The sequence below is a fragment of the Vigna angularis genome, chromosome 9 (assembly GCF_016808095.1).
Source record: "Vigna angularis cultivar LongXiaoDou No.4 chromosome 9, ASM1680809v1, whole genome shotgun sequence".
Taxonomy (NCBI): domain Eukaryota; kingdom Viridiplantae; phylum Streptophyta; class Magnoliopsida; order Fabales; family Fabaceae; genus Vigna; species Vigna angularis.
In genome coordinates this window covers 31,433,181-31,451,888 of record NC_068978.1, presented here as the reverse complement: position 1 = coordinate 31,451,888, position 18,708 = coordinate 31,433,181, and the positions used below count along the sequence as shown (strand labels likewise).

The 18,708-nt window shown below is 32.9% G+C and overlaps 3 protein-coding genes across 4 annotated transcripts; 1 reads left to right on the top strand and 2 right to left on the bottom strand.

Moving 5' to 3' along the window:
• Positions 1–196: 196 nt before the first annotated feature.
• Positions 197–4,506, bottom strand: LOC108347072 (uncharacterized). 2 transcript variants are annotated; one of them, XM_017586187.2, is made up of 8 exons: positions 4,350–4,506; positions 3,159–3,287; positions 2,953–3,087; positions 2,567–2,659; positions 2,332–2,466; positions 1,827–1,924; positions 1,270–1,480; positions 197–555 (listed from the first exon to the last, which is right to left on the bottom strand). In XM_017586187.2, the coding sequence occupies exons 2-8, from the start codon at positions 3,268–3,270 to the stop codon at positions 470–472; spliced, it is 870 nt and encodes a 289-aa protein (XP_017441676.1). In that variant the 5' UTR covers positions 3,271–3,287; positions 4,350–4,506; the 3' UTR covers positions 197–469. The 2 variants fall into 2 exon arrangements, with proteins under 2 accessions (XP_017441676.1, XP_017441677.1); XM_017586188.2 differs by lacking the exon at positions 4,350–4,506 and adding an exon at positions 3,375–3,518.
• Positions 4,507–10,652: 6,146 nt separating this feature from the next.
• Positions 10,653–12,777, top strand: LOC108346925 (pentatricopeptide repeat-containing protein At4g20090). The gene has a single exon (XM_017585995.2). The coding sequence runs from the start codon at positions 10,978–10,980 to the stop codon at positions 12,649–12,651; it is 1,674 nt and encodes a 557-aa protein (XP_017441484.1). The 5' UTR covers positions 10,653–10,977; the 3' UTR covers positions 12,652–12,777.
• Positions 12,778–13,844: 1,067 nt separating this feature from the next.
• On the bottom strand, positions 13,845–16,799 carry LOC108346947 (uncharacterized). Its single transcript, XM_017586022.2, has 5 exons — positions 16,593–16,799; positions 16,339–16,491; positions 15,687–15,771; positions 15,440–15,520; positions 13,845–14,432 (listed from the first exon to the last, which is right to left on the bottom strand). The coding sequence occupies exons 2-5, from the start codon at positions 16,462–16,464 to the stop codon at positions 14,068–14,070; spliced, it is 657 nt and encodes a 218-aa protein (XP_017441511.1). The 5' UTR covers positions 16,465–16,491; positions 16,593–16,799; the 3' UTR covers positions 13,845–14,067.
• Positions 16,800–18,708: the final 1,909 nt, after the last annotated feature.

The following is an 18,708-nucleotide window of genomic DNA, read 5'->3' as shown; positions in this document are numbered from 1 at the left end:
GGTGTCCTTATTCTCGTTCTTTTTTTCTTTTTATGGAAAAAAATAACAAAAATAATTATAGAAAGATAATTGGATTGTCTCAACTCTTATACAAAAATATAGGAGAAAAAAAAACGCAAAATAAGATTCATGAACCAACTTCCTCAAGGGTGCTTCCTCTTACAATGTCAATCAATACAAAAACTCCAAAGAGATGTTGACAATATACAACTCCTCGGACAAGCACATAATATAATTTTAGGAGAGCCCAAAAAATAGCAGAATACATAATTGAACAAGATAATATGAAGTATAACATCAAAACATTGTCTTAATGCACTATTACCTACATTAACCCCTGCAAAGTCATGTTACAAGAAATAAAATAACGACTACCTACATTAATGTACAAATACCTTCGGCAAAATTGGAAAGATAAATGAACTCTTTCTTTTTCTTAATTTGACTTGTACTGTGCTAAAAACATTGATTAATAAGGCCTAAATTTTCTGGCAGCTCTCATCTGCTGCAGACGTTTTTTATCCTCCTCAAATTTGCTCTGCAGTGTCATGATTTCTGCAAACAAAATAAAAAGGGTTTATCTCACTTTGATAACCAACAATAACAAAAATCTAATCAAAATCGATTCAAAGAGTTACTAGGTTTTGATTTCCAACAACTTGAGCTAAGAAAAAAAATGAGATATAAAGCATGATATATATACATAAAATCATATAATTCCTTGAGCAGTTCCAACCAATAGCAACATGAGATCTATTTCATGAATGTCCAGAAATATTCTTTTCCTTACATTCATTTGTGAATAAAACCTTTACTTGGCAGCAAAACGGGTTTAAAATCTTGAACACAAGCAGTTATGAATGATACAATACATGGATGATATAAAGCATGAGACTTCAACATAAAATCAAATCATTCTTTGAGGGAGTACAACCCACAACAATAGACATTCATTTCAAGTACCATCCAAAATTTGCTAGTGTTTTCATGTATAAACTTTAATTTACTGATAAGATGGGCTGTGGATCTTCAGCACAATAGAAGTTATGGAAAGTTAAATAAATAATCAAGTATGGGAATAGAAATGGAAAAACATTACGGTTTTTTTTACTTACACATTAAGAAATTCATTAGAAACAAAAGAGCAAATGACTCAGCTTCTAAATCTTTTTTCATCCAAACTTTGATAGAAAACTCCCTAATTAATGACATTTGTTTGACATAAACAGAACAACTTTTAGATCAATTTCAAAAAAAAAAATATAATACCATTTCTCTGTGCTTCTCTTTTTTGAAATCGGTAGAAATCTAGACCAACTTCTTTACGTTTCTTTTTGGTCATTTTGTTCTCCACGGCTGCTTGAGCAACCGAACCCACTGCAATTCCAGTTTCAGAATCAGTAGTTTTCTTTCTACCTTTATGGTGGACAACAACTGTCCACCCCCCTTCTGCAGCAAGGGCTTCTTTTTCTTTTCTTTCCTGCAATGATAAATAAATCATTACATGTATAACAAAAATAAAGACAAAAAAATGTGGGATCATTCGTACAATATGAAAAATAAAAGCTAAACATTTATGAAATTCAAAAAGAAGCTTATATGATAAAATGGAGAATTAGTCACTGGCAGTTACATTTAGCCACAAAACAGTAAAAATTAACCTAATTTTTAAGTAATGGTGTTATGTAACATGAGCATCAAAATTGATACGTGCCAATAATAATTTGCCTGAAGAAAAAAGTCCATCTTATGAACCAGTGCTTAATATGACAAGTGCGTCTAATTGTTCTGTTATCCATTGCATGCATGTTTCTCAAAATAATTACCTCTTCCAGTTTTTCTTCATGAGCAATTATAAAGTCATCAATTTGATGCTGCAATACTTCCAATCCTGGTCTGCTTTGATGGTATTCCATGATCCATTCTGTAGTTTCAGAAGTTCCCATTCAGAAACTATTATTAGTAAATTGGTGACAAATATGGACAGAATACAAAGGTGCATCACAATCCATTCTGTCAACAGATTGAAAGAAAGATATCTATAAATGTTCAAACATATACGATAGTAGTGGTGGATGATGGCAAAAGATGAGAGATATACAGATGAAAACTAACATAAAAATCCTGAAATATGGCAATTACTATTCCAAATTGAGCAAAATACATTCAAATAGACTTGCAACACCGTGCAGTAACTATGATACAATTTTTTGCATTACAAAATTATATGTCCATCATCTCATGTATAACACAAGTAAAAGTTATGGATGTCTAATGTTTGGAGTTTTAAATCAAACAAAAAGAAATGCGCTTAATATTAACAATTCATACTTTTCATTCCTTTTGAGCAGTCATCATCTACGGAGGAAATAGTATAAACTTCCTTGTGCTTGTTGTACCCTTCTCCCTTATCCTGTGAATTTCTATCATCCTTTTTTGTTTTTTTCTTCTCTTTCTTCGAACTACCTACATGATAAAAATTGTCATGAGGGAAACCGAATCATAAATTCAAATATTACATTCCAAAATGACAAAACGAATTAAACTAGAAAATGTATTTTCTTACAGGGTGTGATAAGTGCTCCAGTATTCAAATATCTATCACCACCAAAGTCTTGGATCTCCTCAGCACTAGAATGACAATTGTCTACTGCTTCATCTGTAACCATTTAACCAAATATGTTGAACACGACCAGGATGACATAGTTAAAGTATTTTTTTATAAAAAGATGTCTATACTAAATGCCAGAACAGGGAGAGACAATGCCAGCAAATAAAAGTTAACACAGTATAGTATTAGACAAGTATGAGCAATTGTTCTACAACAATTGAAAATATATATATATATATATATATATATATATATATATATATATATATATATATATATATATATATATATATTCTAGTTTAAACTGACACTAGCCTACACTCCACATAACTTCAACTCACCGCTTTGCTCTTCCAAATCAACCTCTTCACCCTTTGGTTTTCGTTTCCTAACTAGACTTTTGTCGTTGTTCTTCCTTTTTCTGTTGATAGAAGCCTTCTCCTTCTTTGTGTCACTAACATGTATTTCATTATCCACTGAAACAAACACTTTACATCAGAGACAGCCAAACAAAAGGGTGATGATTATGAAAACAAAGCACAGTTACCTTCAACATCCTCCACAGTAGCTTGAATCTCAACTTCATCTTTTTGTTCCCTGTTCCTTTTCTTCTTCTTTTCCCCAGTATGCAGATCTCTTTTAGCCTTCTTTACCTTCATTGTACCAAATACTCACCCTGTGAATGAACCAAAAATATTATGGTTAATCCGCAAACTATGGATCAAGTATACACGATACATAAGAAGCATTCATAAGAACGAACCTGTAAGGACCACCTAAACAATGACAGAGCTTGCAGATGCAAGTGGAGGAGGAAGCAAGAAGAAAACGAAAACTGATTTAACAAGTTAACTCGAAAGCAGAACAAATTGCTAGATTGGCACATGCAAAAAGTGAAATTGATTGAGCATTACACTAAGGGAATAAAGAGGATAGAAAGTGTTGTAATTAAAAGAAATATCTATATAATCCTTTTAATTAGAGAAAATATCTATATAATATTTTTAATTAGAGAAAATATTTTTAAGATCTTCTAGATTATTTAATTAAAAATATTTTTAAGATCTTCTAGATTATTTTTTAGTATATTATTTATTTATTTTTTAAAAGATTAGATTGTTGGAAATAGAGATAAGGAGAAAATAAAAAGATTAGATTGTCATGAACCCTAGAATTATTATTATTAATATTGGAAACACATGTCATGCACATATTTATTCACTTTTTTTATTATAAAAATGGTTAAGAAAATAAAAAGTTAACTTTTACCATAATTAGTATATAAACCCGTGCAAAGGATGGTGTTTGTTTGTGTGTTTTCTTAGTTTAATAAATATATTTGATATTAAAAAAAATTAGAGGTTAAGGAAATAAATAATAGATATTTTTTAGAACAGAAAGGTTAGAGGATGATAAACATGAGGGGCATCCAAACAAATGTAAAGAATAAACAATCTAAAAACACAAAGTAAACAATCTAAAAACACAAAGTTTAAACAATGAGAATACATGGCGAAGAGAATCCTAAGGACAAAGGAATAGGTCTTGATTAAAATAATGATATTTTCAAATAACACATACAGCTGTTTCATGGTGTTTTGCGTTCTTTCTTTAGGGATCAAAGATAAACAACAATACACAACAGTGAGTAAAACCAAAACAGAGGGAGACTCTAATCGGTTACAGAGTAACATTACATTCAATTCCAATAGTGAAGACAGAGGGAGAGAGAAAGAACCTTGAGAAATAGGGGACTTGCACGTGCCACTGCCACGGTGGCAGAAGAGTGAAACGGCAGAGAGAATGAATCGGCGCGGCGGAAAGAATGAAGGAGGCGATGAAAGGGTTCAAACTATACAACTTTTAAACAGCTTCCCAATCTGCACTTCAAAACCTTTTGAAAAATAATATTTTTACATTCTTAAATAAATACATAGCACATTCTTTATTAAAATTAATCGAAACATCTACCAGTACTTGTTTCATATTTTTTATTCTAAACAAAATTTTATTATGTTATAAAATATATTTTAATAAAAATAATTATAAAAATAAATAAATTGTATATATTTTTATTATTACATATTTTTTATTATAAACAATTATTTGAATTTAAAAAATTATTATTAAAAAAATAAAATGATAACATAATTATTTTAATTTATAAAATAACTTAAATTTAGATAATGGTGTAAAAATGAAAATAAAATTATTTTAGTTTTAAATAATTATTACTTAAATGATAAAATTGAATATATATATATACATATATATATATATATATATATATATATATATATATATATATATGCTTAATAGCACTCGTGGTTCCAGGTTTGTTTGAAATAGTTCTAGTTTTTTTTGTTAATGTTGTCCTAAAGAATGTAATTTATGTTCAATTTAGTTTTTTTTTTGCAGACGGCGTTTAAATCGTTAACCACCAACTTTTCAATTGTACAATATCCAAATGAGATGACATTTAACTGCCCACGTGGAGCTGCCACGTGTCCTAATCGAGGAGGGTCATTCGTTGTTGTGATGATGGAAGCGCGCCAGTGGTGGTCACGATTCTTGTTCTCTCTCGCGGCGATGCTGGCTCAATGAAGAAGAAGATGAAGACGTTGCAGCCTTGCCCTTGTGATGGATGCTGGTGGTCTTGCACTAGGTGGATGTGCAATATTAGGGTTTTGTGGGTTTCTAATTTGGGAATCTTTGGGTTGATTGTGTTTCGTTGCAGGTTGATGAAAGCACGAGAGAGAAGCAGGTTCACAAATATGGTGGTTCTTAGGCGCGATAGGGTTGAGGGTTTCAAACTGCTAGGTTGAATCAATGGAGAAGGATGAACTCGCGAAGACATCGCGAATCGCAGCGCTGCTTTTTCTGGGTTTTTATGGGTTTTCTAGATTGGATTTGATGCAGGTTTTCGGTGCAGTTGATGATGGTGGAAGTGCGTTTCACGGCGGCTGACGTGAGGTTGATGGTGGAAGGAGAGGATGATGGCACAATGGCATGGTGCTGGTGGCGGGGCTATGGTGGCAGCGCGAACTGGGAAGAAGATGATGGTGAAGGCGCTCGATGAAGATGGTGGCGCGTGGAGGTGGTCGTAGCGGCGTCCTGGTGATGGTCTTTTGGGTTGCGTTTGAAGGTCTTTGGTGATTGCAGTGGCGACCTGGGGGTTTAGGTGTGGCGGCGCTAGGGTTATGTGGCTAGAGAGAAATTAGGGTTTTAGTTTTTGTTTGGGCTGAAGGTTGAAGAAGATGGTGACGTGGCAGCTTCTAAATGTCATCTCATTTGGGTTTTGCACAGCTGGACAGTGGATCGTTAATGATTTAAACGTCGTCTGTAAAAAAGACTAAATTGAACATAAATTACATTCTTTACGACAACATTGAACAGAAAAAAAAACTAGAACCATTTCGAACAAACCTGACGAAAATAGGGACCATTAATGCTATTAAACCTATATATATAATAATTCTCTTAATGAAGTAGTTTCTTAATGAAAATGATTACTTGAAAATAAGACATTACTAAAAAAATAAATAAACTATTAAGAATGTAATTTTGAAAGTTAATATTTAAACAACAATATAACATGATAAATGTATTATTCTATTATCTAATTCGAGAATGTAACTACGTTTACTAATTCATGAAAATTGTAAACACTGAGTTTTTCACTCTTACAAGGATGTTAGGAATATATATTATTTGATCCAATACAAAATATAAATTCACTCCAATAATGAATTATGTAGTTTTAATTTTCGTTTCTATCCAATAGTCAATGTTTTTTATTTGCACAAGGGACAAACATTTTTCTCATGTAACCATCTCTTTATACACTTTGTATGGTATTCATTTTCACATTGAAGAATTCCAATATCCTCTTTATTCTTATATTCATCCTGTGAAATCATGCGCAGGCATTCCAATTAATGTGAGAAAGTGTAAAACATATATTTTATATATCAAATTTTAATGAATAACCACAAGGACAAATAAACTTGTAGCCTATAAAACATAAAATATACATGTTGCTATATTTCATAGCTGACATATCATGCAAATATCAGTTTCCTGATCCTCCAAGTTCTCAAGTAGTAGACAACTTTTTGTCTGCATTTGTCTTGCAATAACGTCTTCTAACAAACCCCTTTCTGAGTTGTCATCGATCCATTCACTTACCTCAAGAAGCTCCTGTTGTCCAATTTTAAACAGTTATCAATTTAAAGTTTTTCTAGTTATTAAGGTTTTAGTATTCATAGAAAAAACACATCAGACTATACATATATAATATACTTGCCTCATATGACATGTCATCAATGTCCAAGCTCATATCACTATGAGGGTCATCTAATGAAGAAGATTCCTGCACATTATAAATTGTCTCGTATGACATGTCATTATTGTCCATGAGCATATACAAAGGAAATTCCTACACAAGAAAAGAGAATAATACGTGACAAAGAAAGTAGGCTTTTAAGCACTCAGAATTACCAAAAGTAAAAAGAATGACATATTACATGAAACGCAGGAGGATGAAGATTATCCATGTTGTCTCTATTAGGTGCATTTTGTATGGGCATTAAAGAACTTCTTGAATAATTTGTTGTTTCTGGAACTCTATACGGTGAAACAGTTACGTGGGAATGAAAGTTGGAGTGCCCTCTGATCTCTTGCACATGGTATTGCCGATGGAGACCCACTTTTGTATTCTCTTATAATAAGCTTACATTAGCACTAGGAAATGGAGCTATAGAAAACGATCAACTGTTAAAAGATCAAATCAAGAATTTAATGAAAATAACATAAAATTCCAAGACTCTTCAATCAATGTCCAAGCACTATGAGGGTCACCTAATGAAGGAGATTCTTGCACATTATAAAATGTCTTGTATGACATGTCATCAGTGTCCATGAGCAGATACAAAGGAAATTCCTACACAAGAAAAGAGAATAATACGTGACAAAGAAAGTAGGCTTTTAAGCACTCGGAATTACCAAAAGTAAAAAGAATGACATATTACACGAAACACAAGAGGATGAAGATTATCCATGTTGTCTATATTAGGTGAATTTAGTATGGGCATTAAAGAACTTATTGAATGATTTGTTGTTTCTAGAATATCTAAATGGTGAAATAGTTACGTGGGAATGAAAGTTGGAGTAACCTCTGATCTCTTGCACATGGTATTGTTGATGGAGACCCATTCTTGTATTCTCTTCTAATAAATGCATCTTGCTTAGTACAACGTTCAAATATTGACAGATGATGTTGAGTGTTAGATACTTGTTAATGAAAGCATTCTTGAAGTATAATATTGGGTATGTTTTTCATTAGATTGTTTCTTCTTAAAGATGTTCTCATTAATGACATGATTAAAACTATGTCTTATTGTTTAGAGCTTATGTTCATTAGACAATATACTCACTTTAGCTCTTTTTCTCTTAACACTGATTGGATATTGCTAGAAATAGAAGGTCTTATATCTCAATCCAAGAGGGGGTGAATTGGATTTAAAACTTTTTCGAAAATCTTTTTCAAATCTTTAAAGAGTTCTTAAAACTTGAAATCAATACCCAAAGATTAAATGAATCAACTAAGTAAAGAAATATAAAAGAAAGATCAAAGAACACCAAGATATATATTGGTTCAACTTATCACAAGCCTACATCCAATTTTCTCCCAACAACCTGAGTTGAAAGACTTTCCACTAAATCAAATTTGAGTTGAGAATACAATGAAACTCTCAATTGTTATCCTCATCACCCTCAAATCATATTACAACACAAATAAGAGAGGAAAACACTCACTCTCAATCAATACAAGAGATGAAAACCCTCAATCTCTAACCTAACCTACTCGCACAAGTGCTACACAATGTAGAAAGAATGATACATTGATCATAACACATTCTTCTAGTGCAAATATATCAACAACAGTGAAGTTCACTTGATCTTGAATGAGTCTTTGAATGTTTGATCACCAATGAAGCATGAAATCCTCCAAGAACTATATTTGAGAGACCCTGTACTCAAAACTTAGAAAGTATGTTAGTATTTGAAAATTAAAACGTTAATGAAACAGGTCTCACATATGGTTTATATAGAAAAACCAAATCCTAACACAGATTAATCGATTACGTTATTAGCATAATCTATTATGTTGTTGTCTTTGTCTTAACAGATTATTACACATGTATAATCGATTATTTCAACATATTTGCCTATAGCTGCCTCTTTCAACTAACCTAACAGATTATGTTATCTGTATAATGGATTAGACCTTACTTTCTGTTTTAATCGATTATAGAACTTATATAATCGATTATATTGCCACTTAGCCTAATTAGTCATCCATTTGTCTTTCTTAACAGAATATGTTACTTATATAACAAATTATGTCTTTCTCTCTGTTTTAATCGATTATGTAACTTATATAATCAATTATAATAGAGTGATTTGCTCTTGTTTAGCTTTCTAAGTGTTCTGGCTTAATCTAATGATGATATCACTTATGTAATCGATTATTATTACCAAAAACTAGCTTTTCAATATGTTTTAGGCTTATTTCACTAACCATGAATAGATTAAAACATCTAGCACTAACACGTTAATGATTTAAACATTTGTTATGCCATTTTGTTATGCAAGAATGATTAAAACCCTTTCTAATCATTTAAACCTATTCATCATCAAAAACCAATATGTATAGAAACTAGGCTTCCCCTATCAACAGATACAAAAAGTTAAGATTCAATGTTTTGTTTTCATCAAGGATAGACATGTTAGTTTCAAGCTTTAAGAACTTATCCTTAAGTGTTTTGCATTGGTTCAGACGATACTTATCATAAATCATCTTTGTAAAACTTGTTTCTTCTTTAGAAGAAATTTTTACACTTACTCTTTTACAAGAGTAATTTAGATTCTTGTGTGTGGGTATCTTAAGCGTAGTGTCTTACTAAGTTTTTATAGGATTCTCCTAGTGATCAGACACTTTTGCCTTTTTAAATAGGTTTCGTATGAGCTTAGACGATGTTTCAAGATACTTATTCTCGTGTCACTTTTCATCAAATGCTTATTTGTGGGGTTCTAAATAGTGTTTAAATCATCTCATGATCTATTCTCATTTTGAATTAGTTTGTCTATATTTGTTTTTCATCTTGTCTTTCCTTGTCTAGACTCAATTAGTCCTGGTTAATGTTTTATCAGATAATGTTCTTTCTAAGGAATATATCATTAACTATATTTGTTAAATTTCAAAACTTCAAATTACTAGACAACTTAATATTTTTAGACAATCTTGTCTTAACATCATTTAAAAAAACTTTATTATGAACATAACTAATTAAACAATACGAAAAAAACTTTTAACTATATATTTTTTATTTGGCTATGTGGTTTGTTTTAAAATTGATATCTATTTTGTTAGGTGTATAATCCATTATAATTTAAATTATTTTTTTAATTGAGAAAGAATTAGAAAAATAATAATTAAAATCATTCAATTATTAAAATTATTTATTTATTTATACCTAAATATAATTATTATACAAACAATATTCTTGAAAGATATATACTTCACACACAATTCATAATTAGATATTAAAGTACTTTATCATTTTATATTTATTTATCATTTTCTACAATTCAACATTTATCTAAACAGAGTTCAATTAATTTATTATATTAATCAATAAATTCAAATTTAAATAACCCATAAAAAACCTAGTAGTAGATATAATAGATTATTAAAATAAAACTATATTATTAAATTTATAATTGTTTATATAAGATAATTATAAAATAAATAATTTTTATAATTTTATTATGAGTAAATTTTTATCATAAACAATTAATTAAATTTTAAAAATAATTACAAAAAAAAAGATAAAGTTAATAAGGAAGTATACAAATAAAATGTTAAAGATTAGTTATAGAAGATACATTATCATTACTTAATATATATTATTTCAAATAATTCTTTTATACTTCTAATATTACATACATTAAATATAAGAAAAGAGAAACCCTAAGCCCTGACCCAGAAACTCAAAGGAGAATGTGGGAAGGCAAAATCTGAGAAAGACACGAATAAGGCTCTGTTCCTACGACGCTACAAACAAAACAAATCCGCTGTTGTTTTTTCCTTCTAGTGTTCAACCGAGCTCGCTGAACCGAGTCTATACTACAAGAGTTTGATCGAGTTTACCAACTCAAAAACGATTCTACGGCGAGTTAACTATGCTGGAGGATTTGAAAATGGAAATGATTGATTTGCAGTTTTTCCGACCTGAAATTTAATCCAATCAAGAAAGAAAGAAGAAAAGCAGAAACCCTTAACATTTGTCTTTCAAAGTGTAATGCTTTGCAGGCCTCGAAATGCCGCTGTTTTCTCTGTTCATGTTTTCAACGCTTCTTCACGATTTCTCCATTCCTCTTCTTCTCCCCAAACTCACCCCAATTTCCCAATCCCACGCAGCAATTCGCCCCCTTCTCATGTCGTTCACCCTTCTTCTCTTCTCTCTGACCTTGTCTCTTGCGCCAACGACAGCGCCATGGCTGGTGTTTTGGCTCGTCACAAGCTAGTATTAACCTCCAACCTGGTTCTGGGCGTTTTGAGGGGCTACAAGCAACTGGGTAGGGCCAAAACCTTGAAATTTTTCTCCTTGGCGGGGACCCACATGGAGTTTCACTTTGATGATTCCGTGGTTGAGTACATGGCCGATTTCTTGGGTAGAAGAAAGCTCTTTGACGACGTCAAATGTTTGCTGACCACAGTGGCGTTTCACAAGGGTGGAGTGTCGCCTAAGGCATTGGCCATTTGCATCAGATTTTTGGGGAGACAAGGAAGAATTAAGGAAGCACTGTCACTGTTTGAGGATATGGAGACTGTGTTCAAGTGTAAGCCTGATAACCTTGTGTGTAATAACATGCTTTATGTTCTTTGCAAGAGGGAATCATCTTTGGAGATGATTCAGCTTGCACTGTCAATCTTTCACAAGATTGAAACTCCTGATACTTATTCCTGCAGTAACATGATTGTTGGTTTTTGTAAGTTTGGTAGAGTAGAGTCAGCCCTTGAGATTTTTAATCAAATGGAAAAGATTGGAGTGCTCCCTACTCGATCTGCTGTTAATATTCTTATTGGGGAACTGTGTTTGACTAGTGCAAAAGAAGGATCTGTTGAGAAAGTGAGAGTGAGGAACACTCGGAGACCATATACTATATTAGTCCCTAACATGGGAGGAAATAGTGATGCAATGCAGCCTGCAGTTCAAGTGTTTTGGGCAGTTTGTAAGGCTGGATTGTTACCTAGTTCTTTTGTTGTGGTTAAGCTTATCTGTGAGCTTTGTCGCTTGAGTAATACAGAAGAAGCTGTTAGAGTTTTGAGGATTGTTGAGGAAAGGAAACTGAGGTGTGCTCATGAGGGTTACTCTGTTGTTGTAAAGGCATTGTGCGAATGTCACAGAGTGGAGGAAGCTAGTGATTTGTTTGGGAGGATGTTGAGTCGTGGCTTAAAGCCAAAGTTGGTTGTTTATAATTCTGTTATACCTATGCTGTGTAAATTGGGAAAGTTAAAGGATGCTACCAGGGTCTTTGAAATCATGAACAAGAACAGATGCCTTCCTGATGATTTAACATACACTGCTCTGATCCATGGTCATGGTGAGGGTAAGAACTGGAAAGTTGCTTATGACTTGATGATTGAAATGTTGGGTTTGGGATTGCTTCCAAATTTTCACACTTACAATTTAGTGGAGAGTCTTTTGAGAGAACATGATCGGTTGGATCTTTGTGTTAAATTGGATAGAAAATTGGAGAACCAGAAGTTGCAGAAGTTGTGTAGAGGAGGTGAACTAGAGGCTGCTTATGAGAAAGTGAAATCAATGCTGGAAAAGGGTATTCCTTTATCAGCTTATGCTAGAGACATTTTTGAACAGGTGTTTCAGAAGTGTGGCAAGCTAAAAACAGCACGTCAGTTACTGCAGAATACTGAAAGAGTTCAGGAGGCTGATGATATTGACAAAACATAGCTTTTTCCCTCAATCTTAGTTTCAGTTTGTATTGTATCTTCTAAAAGTCTTGCATTGTCTGGTAAAATCTTCCAAGTTTATCACTGTAAATTGAATAAAAGAAAAGAAAGGGTTTTTGATCTTCAATTTTGTTCACTTATAGACCAATCCTGAAGATCAAGGCACATTGTATCACTCAGAAGAGATTCATCATCATTCAACAAATAAGTAAAGCAACACAATACTTTTAAAACTATTATAGATTAAAACTAAATAAATGAGTTATTTTGGTCCATTAACTTTAATTTATCCATGATCATAAACAAAAACAGGTGAATTGGAGCATATTGGCCTAAAATCCTTTAGTGGTGAAGAAGAGCGAAGAGCAATGGGTGTTCGGTCCAAAAACTTAAGCTCAGTATTCTAAACACATTCGTACCATACCATTCAAGCTGGCAACATCGACGGCACTTATGTGGTTCTTCACGACAATGCATTTTATTTTGCTCAACTCTGTTCCACTGTCTGTTTTTCTTTTTCCTTCATTTTTTAATAAATTATTTTAGCATGTGTGGTTTATATTGCAAATAATGAATATATTACTTATTCAAATGATGTTACATTTTCAATAAATACAAATATTGGTACGCTTTATTTAAAAATAATTAATTAAATTTTATTAAAAGCTGAAATAATCATCCATTGTTACAAGTCTAATATGCACTTACCACGTCTGAAAGAAAGCCATGCAGAATTCTACCATGCCTAAGTTAAATTTCAGGTTCATGAATTCAATCAATTCGGCTACCCCAGTTCTTACCTCGTCTTTTTCCCTGTTGACATTCTTTCTCTTTTTTGTTTTATTTTATATTTCGGAAATTAGTTCCAGAAACGTAATTTCTAAAATACATTCTATGTCAACCTTCATTGTGCCTGAAACTAATTTTACATACTCTATCTTAGTTATTCTTGAATTCTATTTTACAATATTACCTTCATTATTCTTTAACCCCTTCACATGTATTTTCTCTCCTATTTCTTCCTTTGTAAAAAACAACAGAATTTTTTTCAAACTTTCATTCTCAGTCCAGTTTTGACAACAAAGGCCCTAACGATGTGATGCCAGCAGGGTTTCAAAACATTAATAGGACTAGAACAATCCAACCATAGGAAGAACACAACTGAACAAGTACACAAAAATAGGACAAAAAAAATGAGAAAAGAAAGGTCCTTCAATTAGTGAACATTGTGCAACTGAAGCCAATGACAATTTGAAAAATAGAGAAAAATGGTAACACAGAAAACACAAACAATGTAAATTTATCGTCCTTTTACAACATAAAAGTCTTGCCCTATTCTTTCCTATATAGTTTGGCCTGGAAGAATGTTAATTTTAAAAATTACACTATAAAAGGCCAATGGCGAGTATAGGAAACATTATTCCGTATGTTTTCTTCTCTTTGGTTTTCCTTCATGAGAATTTTCTGGGGACATAGAGGAAATGCCACTGCTGTGACCATGCGAGACCTCAGACAAGTATTTAGATTTAGATTTAGAATTAGATTCGTGTCTTTTTTCTGAAATACTTGATGGCTCAGTAAATTCAGACGAAGAGCTTTTCTGTCTGCTACCTTTTGATGAAGCTGCACGTCCACCACTTTGCATAGGAAAGTATCGAGATGAAGTTGTCCCTGTGATTCGAGAAGAATGTCGATGTGCATGTCTTACTTTGGTTGAATTGAGGTTCTCAAGTTCTTTAGGATCAGGGTAATGGACGGTTGAAACCCGCATTGAAATCTTTGCTGCAGTAAAGCAAAATAAATAACTTCTCTCAATGCTTGAATTCAAAGGCTACAAAATTAAAAATATATAAGAATAAAAAGTGGTATTAAACACTCACAAGAACCAGAGTCTGGTAAGACAAAGTGACAAAGAAAAGTAGTCATATACAGCAAGGAAAAATCCAATCCAATATAAAAAGGGTGGGGGAAGGCGGGATGGGAACAAAAACGGGAGTGAGATCCACCTGATTTCACAGTTTCTAAGAAACATAGCTAATGAGAAAACTGATAGTTCAAAGTCCAATGTAAATCATTTAGTACTGTACTTACTATATAACTTCCTGTTACATGAATTGAGGTTTCATGGTTCACACAAGGATAGAAACCAGACTTGAAATTCGTGAAAATTACTAGAGTATGTTGAGCTGGAGAATGGGCTGGTTGGCCAATTTGATAGAAGAGATAAAGGTCCAATCTAGAAGTTTTTCAAAAGATACTCAAAGTTGCTTGTAAAAAAAATGAGAATTTTCATAGAGTTTTATTACTTTAGAAGGTTAAACAAACACACCGGAACTCTTACTATCACAACTCATTAACTATGACTATATTAGGGGAAAAAAATATACTTGAGGTACCAACTCAGGGATGTTGCAGCAAGTATATCCAACCCAACACCATTGTAAAGGCTATTTACTCAGACAACTTTTGACGTAGAACCAAGCACTACCCCATCTTACATGTTCTTATGACTTGAGATTTTACCTCAAGTTATAGTAACTAACAATAAAGCTCTCTTGGAGAGCTGTGATAGTTCTCAAATAATTCTTACATTGAAATAACCAAAGAACAAAGATTAGTCATGGTCCCATCTTACATGTTCTTGTAACTTGAGATTCTACATCAAATAAAAGTAACAACAAAGCTCTTGCTTTTTGTGAGCCAGAATAATTCTCAGAATTCTTGTTGATATCCTTCATATAACAGTAACAGAAGACATTAAACAAAAAACAAAATCTATGGATACTTACCAATTTTTGGTTCTGTAGAGGAAACAAAAACTGTTTCGTCTGGCTCCTGAGCAAAAAAGCTTACAAAATCATATACCTTACCTGCCAACAAAAAATGAAAATTAAGGCGCTTGCAGAAAGCAATCATATTCATTTACAACACACACACACACACAAAGAAGAAAAGCACCAAGTTAGAGATCAATTATGCAGAAATTGAAGTTGAAAACATATGTTGATGGTGACACAGATGATTAATTTTGTTTACCTGATGAACCCTCAAAGTGGGCTAGTTTACCATCATTATGAAGTGTGAGAGACAATTTCTTTCCATGTATGTCAGATAAAAAATCCTGGACAACATCAAAAACACATCAAGCAGACAATAATGGTAATAACTAACACAACACCAAACAGGTCTCTTCCACCATCTAACTCCTAGATGGAAGGAAACACCCGCCAATACAGATACCAGCTCATTTGAATAGAAAGCAACCTTAAAAAGCTATAAAAAAATTGAGGAGTCTCCTATAATAAAATAAGGACATAAATATAAGCAAATGAATAGAAGTAATACACAAAAATGTATTTTTCGACACTCCTTAATGAGATCTAGCACAACAAAAATTAACATGAAAGGAATTTGTAATCACCAAGCAGAATCTAACACAATTAAAAACTACACTCAGTAGAGAGACTTGATAAAAAAATGAAACCTAATTGTTTGAAAACTAAAGTCAATGTACCCGTTATTATTTTTAAATTTGTTTGATACTACACTTGATTTTTCACTTTTGTGATGATTGTGATGACAACAATATCAATCCTTGGTGCTTTTTCTTTTTCGCTTAGTTGGCATAAGTAGTTCAGATTCAGTTCAAAACAAATAAACAAACCAAAGGCATAAAGGGAAAACTAACATTGGAAGAAGGCAACTTAAGAAACAAAAGTTCTGTTGAGTCAGTCAAGTCAATGAGAGCTTCATTGCTGTCTTCCACGTATTCTGCAGATGGCATGTAACCTTCTGCGCCCTCCAAATCCGCCATTGACCTTTGCAGAGCCTAAAAGAAACCCTAAGAAAACACAGAAGGAAAGAAGTTAGAAAATCAAATACCGGAATTAATACAAAAAAAAAAAAACATTGAACAAAACAATTAATATATGAAATACATACGTTACTCTTCCTTGCTTTCTCTTCTTTCGCTTGTTTCTTTCTCTCAGCCGCTGAATCAGAATCTCTTTAGGTTCCTTCTGTGTTGGTGTTCTTCGGTGCCTCTTACGAGAAACCCTAGATTCCTTGCTTGAATTTATAAATAAAATTACCAATCGTATTATTATTCTCTTTCCCAAGTCACTGTGAAACGAAGGTTAGTGGGAATAGAAGGTTCAAATCCTTTAAGCAAGTATTTCAGTGTTAGAATTTGTAAATTGAAAGTTATTTTTCCTTCACCAAAATTATTAAATGATAATTTTTTTTTAATGTAATATGATCTAAAAGAAAGTTATGAATCGTTTTATTTATACTAGAAAAAGCGCGTATTACTTTTTTTATAAAATTGTAAAAATAAATATCAATAATTTTTACGATTTAATTATATATAGTTTTTATTTATTTTATAAATGGTTTTTCTTTACTTGGTAGATGATTTTTATAAATAGTTTTTATTTATTTTGTAAATAATTTTTATTTAGTCTAGTAGATAACTAAGATTCGTACTCGAGCGTTGAAACTTAATGTAATGACTTATTTTAGAGCGATGTCTCATGTCTTTCTGAAATGACTCCTACTTTATTGTCTTTTTGTTAGAAGAATAGTCAACACTAAGGAGTTATCGGGCGAGCTCTTCTTCTTTAGTTGGGAGTTCAATGAGGAAGTCTATCAAGAATTGTGATTTCATTAGTTGTTTGGTTTGATAAGTCAGTTTGAATTCGGAAAACTCCATCGTCATGCATCCGGCCAACTCGGGCCTTTGCAGAATTTTCTTAAAAGGGTAGTCACTGCATATGCATATATTGAAACTACAAAAGTAATAGCGCAGTCGTCGCATGGAAAAGACTAAAGCTAGGAGAAACTTCTCTATTGTTTAGTAGCGTTCTTTGGCAGGTTGAAGAGTACAATAATAAAATATACTGGGTATTACTTTTGACTTTCTTCCATCACTAGAACCGAGCTCACTGTTGAGAAGGATACGACTAAATATAGGACCAAGGGTTGACTTGCCGAGGACTGTTAAGGAAAGGAAGTATTGAGATCTCCCTCTTTGATTGTTGGAATGTGGTCTCATACTCTTCGTTCTAGCAGTAAGTTTGAGCTCCTTTTAGGATTTTGTGCTTGGGCTTAGTCTTTTGTGTCTGACATGGCAAGAAACGAGTCAGGGTGACTAGCTTGTCGTTTAAGCTTTGGACTTCTTTCAAGTTGGTCGGACTTCTAATGTCGAGTATGGCTTCGCACTTGTCTTGGTTGACTTCTATCCCTTATGGGGATATCATGAAGCCCGGGAACTTTATGTCGTCAACACCAAAGAAACATTTTTTGGGTTCAACCTTGTGTTGTGGCATCACATTTTGTCGAAAACTATTTGTAAGTGTGTGGGGTGGTCATATGTAGTGGCAGATTTGATGAGCATGTCATCTACGTAACTTCCATTATATTTCTTATGAGCTTATATAACACCTTATTCGTTAGTCGTTGATAAGTTGTCTCTCAATTTCTCAATTCGAAGGGCATATAACCTTGTAGCAAAAGTTGGCCCCTTAGTCATGAAGGTTGCTTTTACCGAGTACATTCGAATATGATTATAGCCCGGATAAGCATTTAAGAAGCTTAGTATTCGTACCATGTTGTGTTGTCCACAAACCTGTCAATATTAGGAAGGGGATATGTGTCCTTTGGACATGCCTTATTGAGGCCTATGTAATCGACACACATACGCCATTTGTCATTGGCCTTTTTCATTAAGACAACATTGGTAAACCGCATCGTGTAGGTTACCTCCCTAATGAATTCGACTTCATAAAGTGCTATTACTTTCTTATGGACGACAACTCAGCGCTCTTCTTCCAGCTTTCCCTTTCTTTGGGCCATAGGATTTGCTTGGGGGAGTATGGAGAAATGATGGCTTAGAAAGGCTAGATCAATGCTTGGCATGTCGCCCGGGTGCTAGGCGAATAAGTCTTTGTTTTGTTGGAGAACTTTTATAATTTGCTTGTTGACTTGTTGGATCATGTTTTAGCCAACCTTGGTGACCTGGGAGGGAAAGGTTCCCAAGGAGCAAGGCTACATGGGCTCA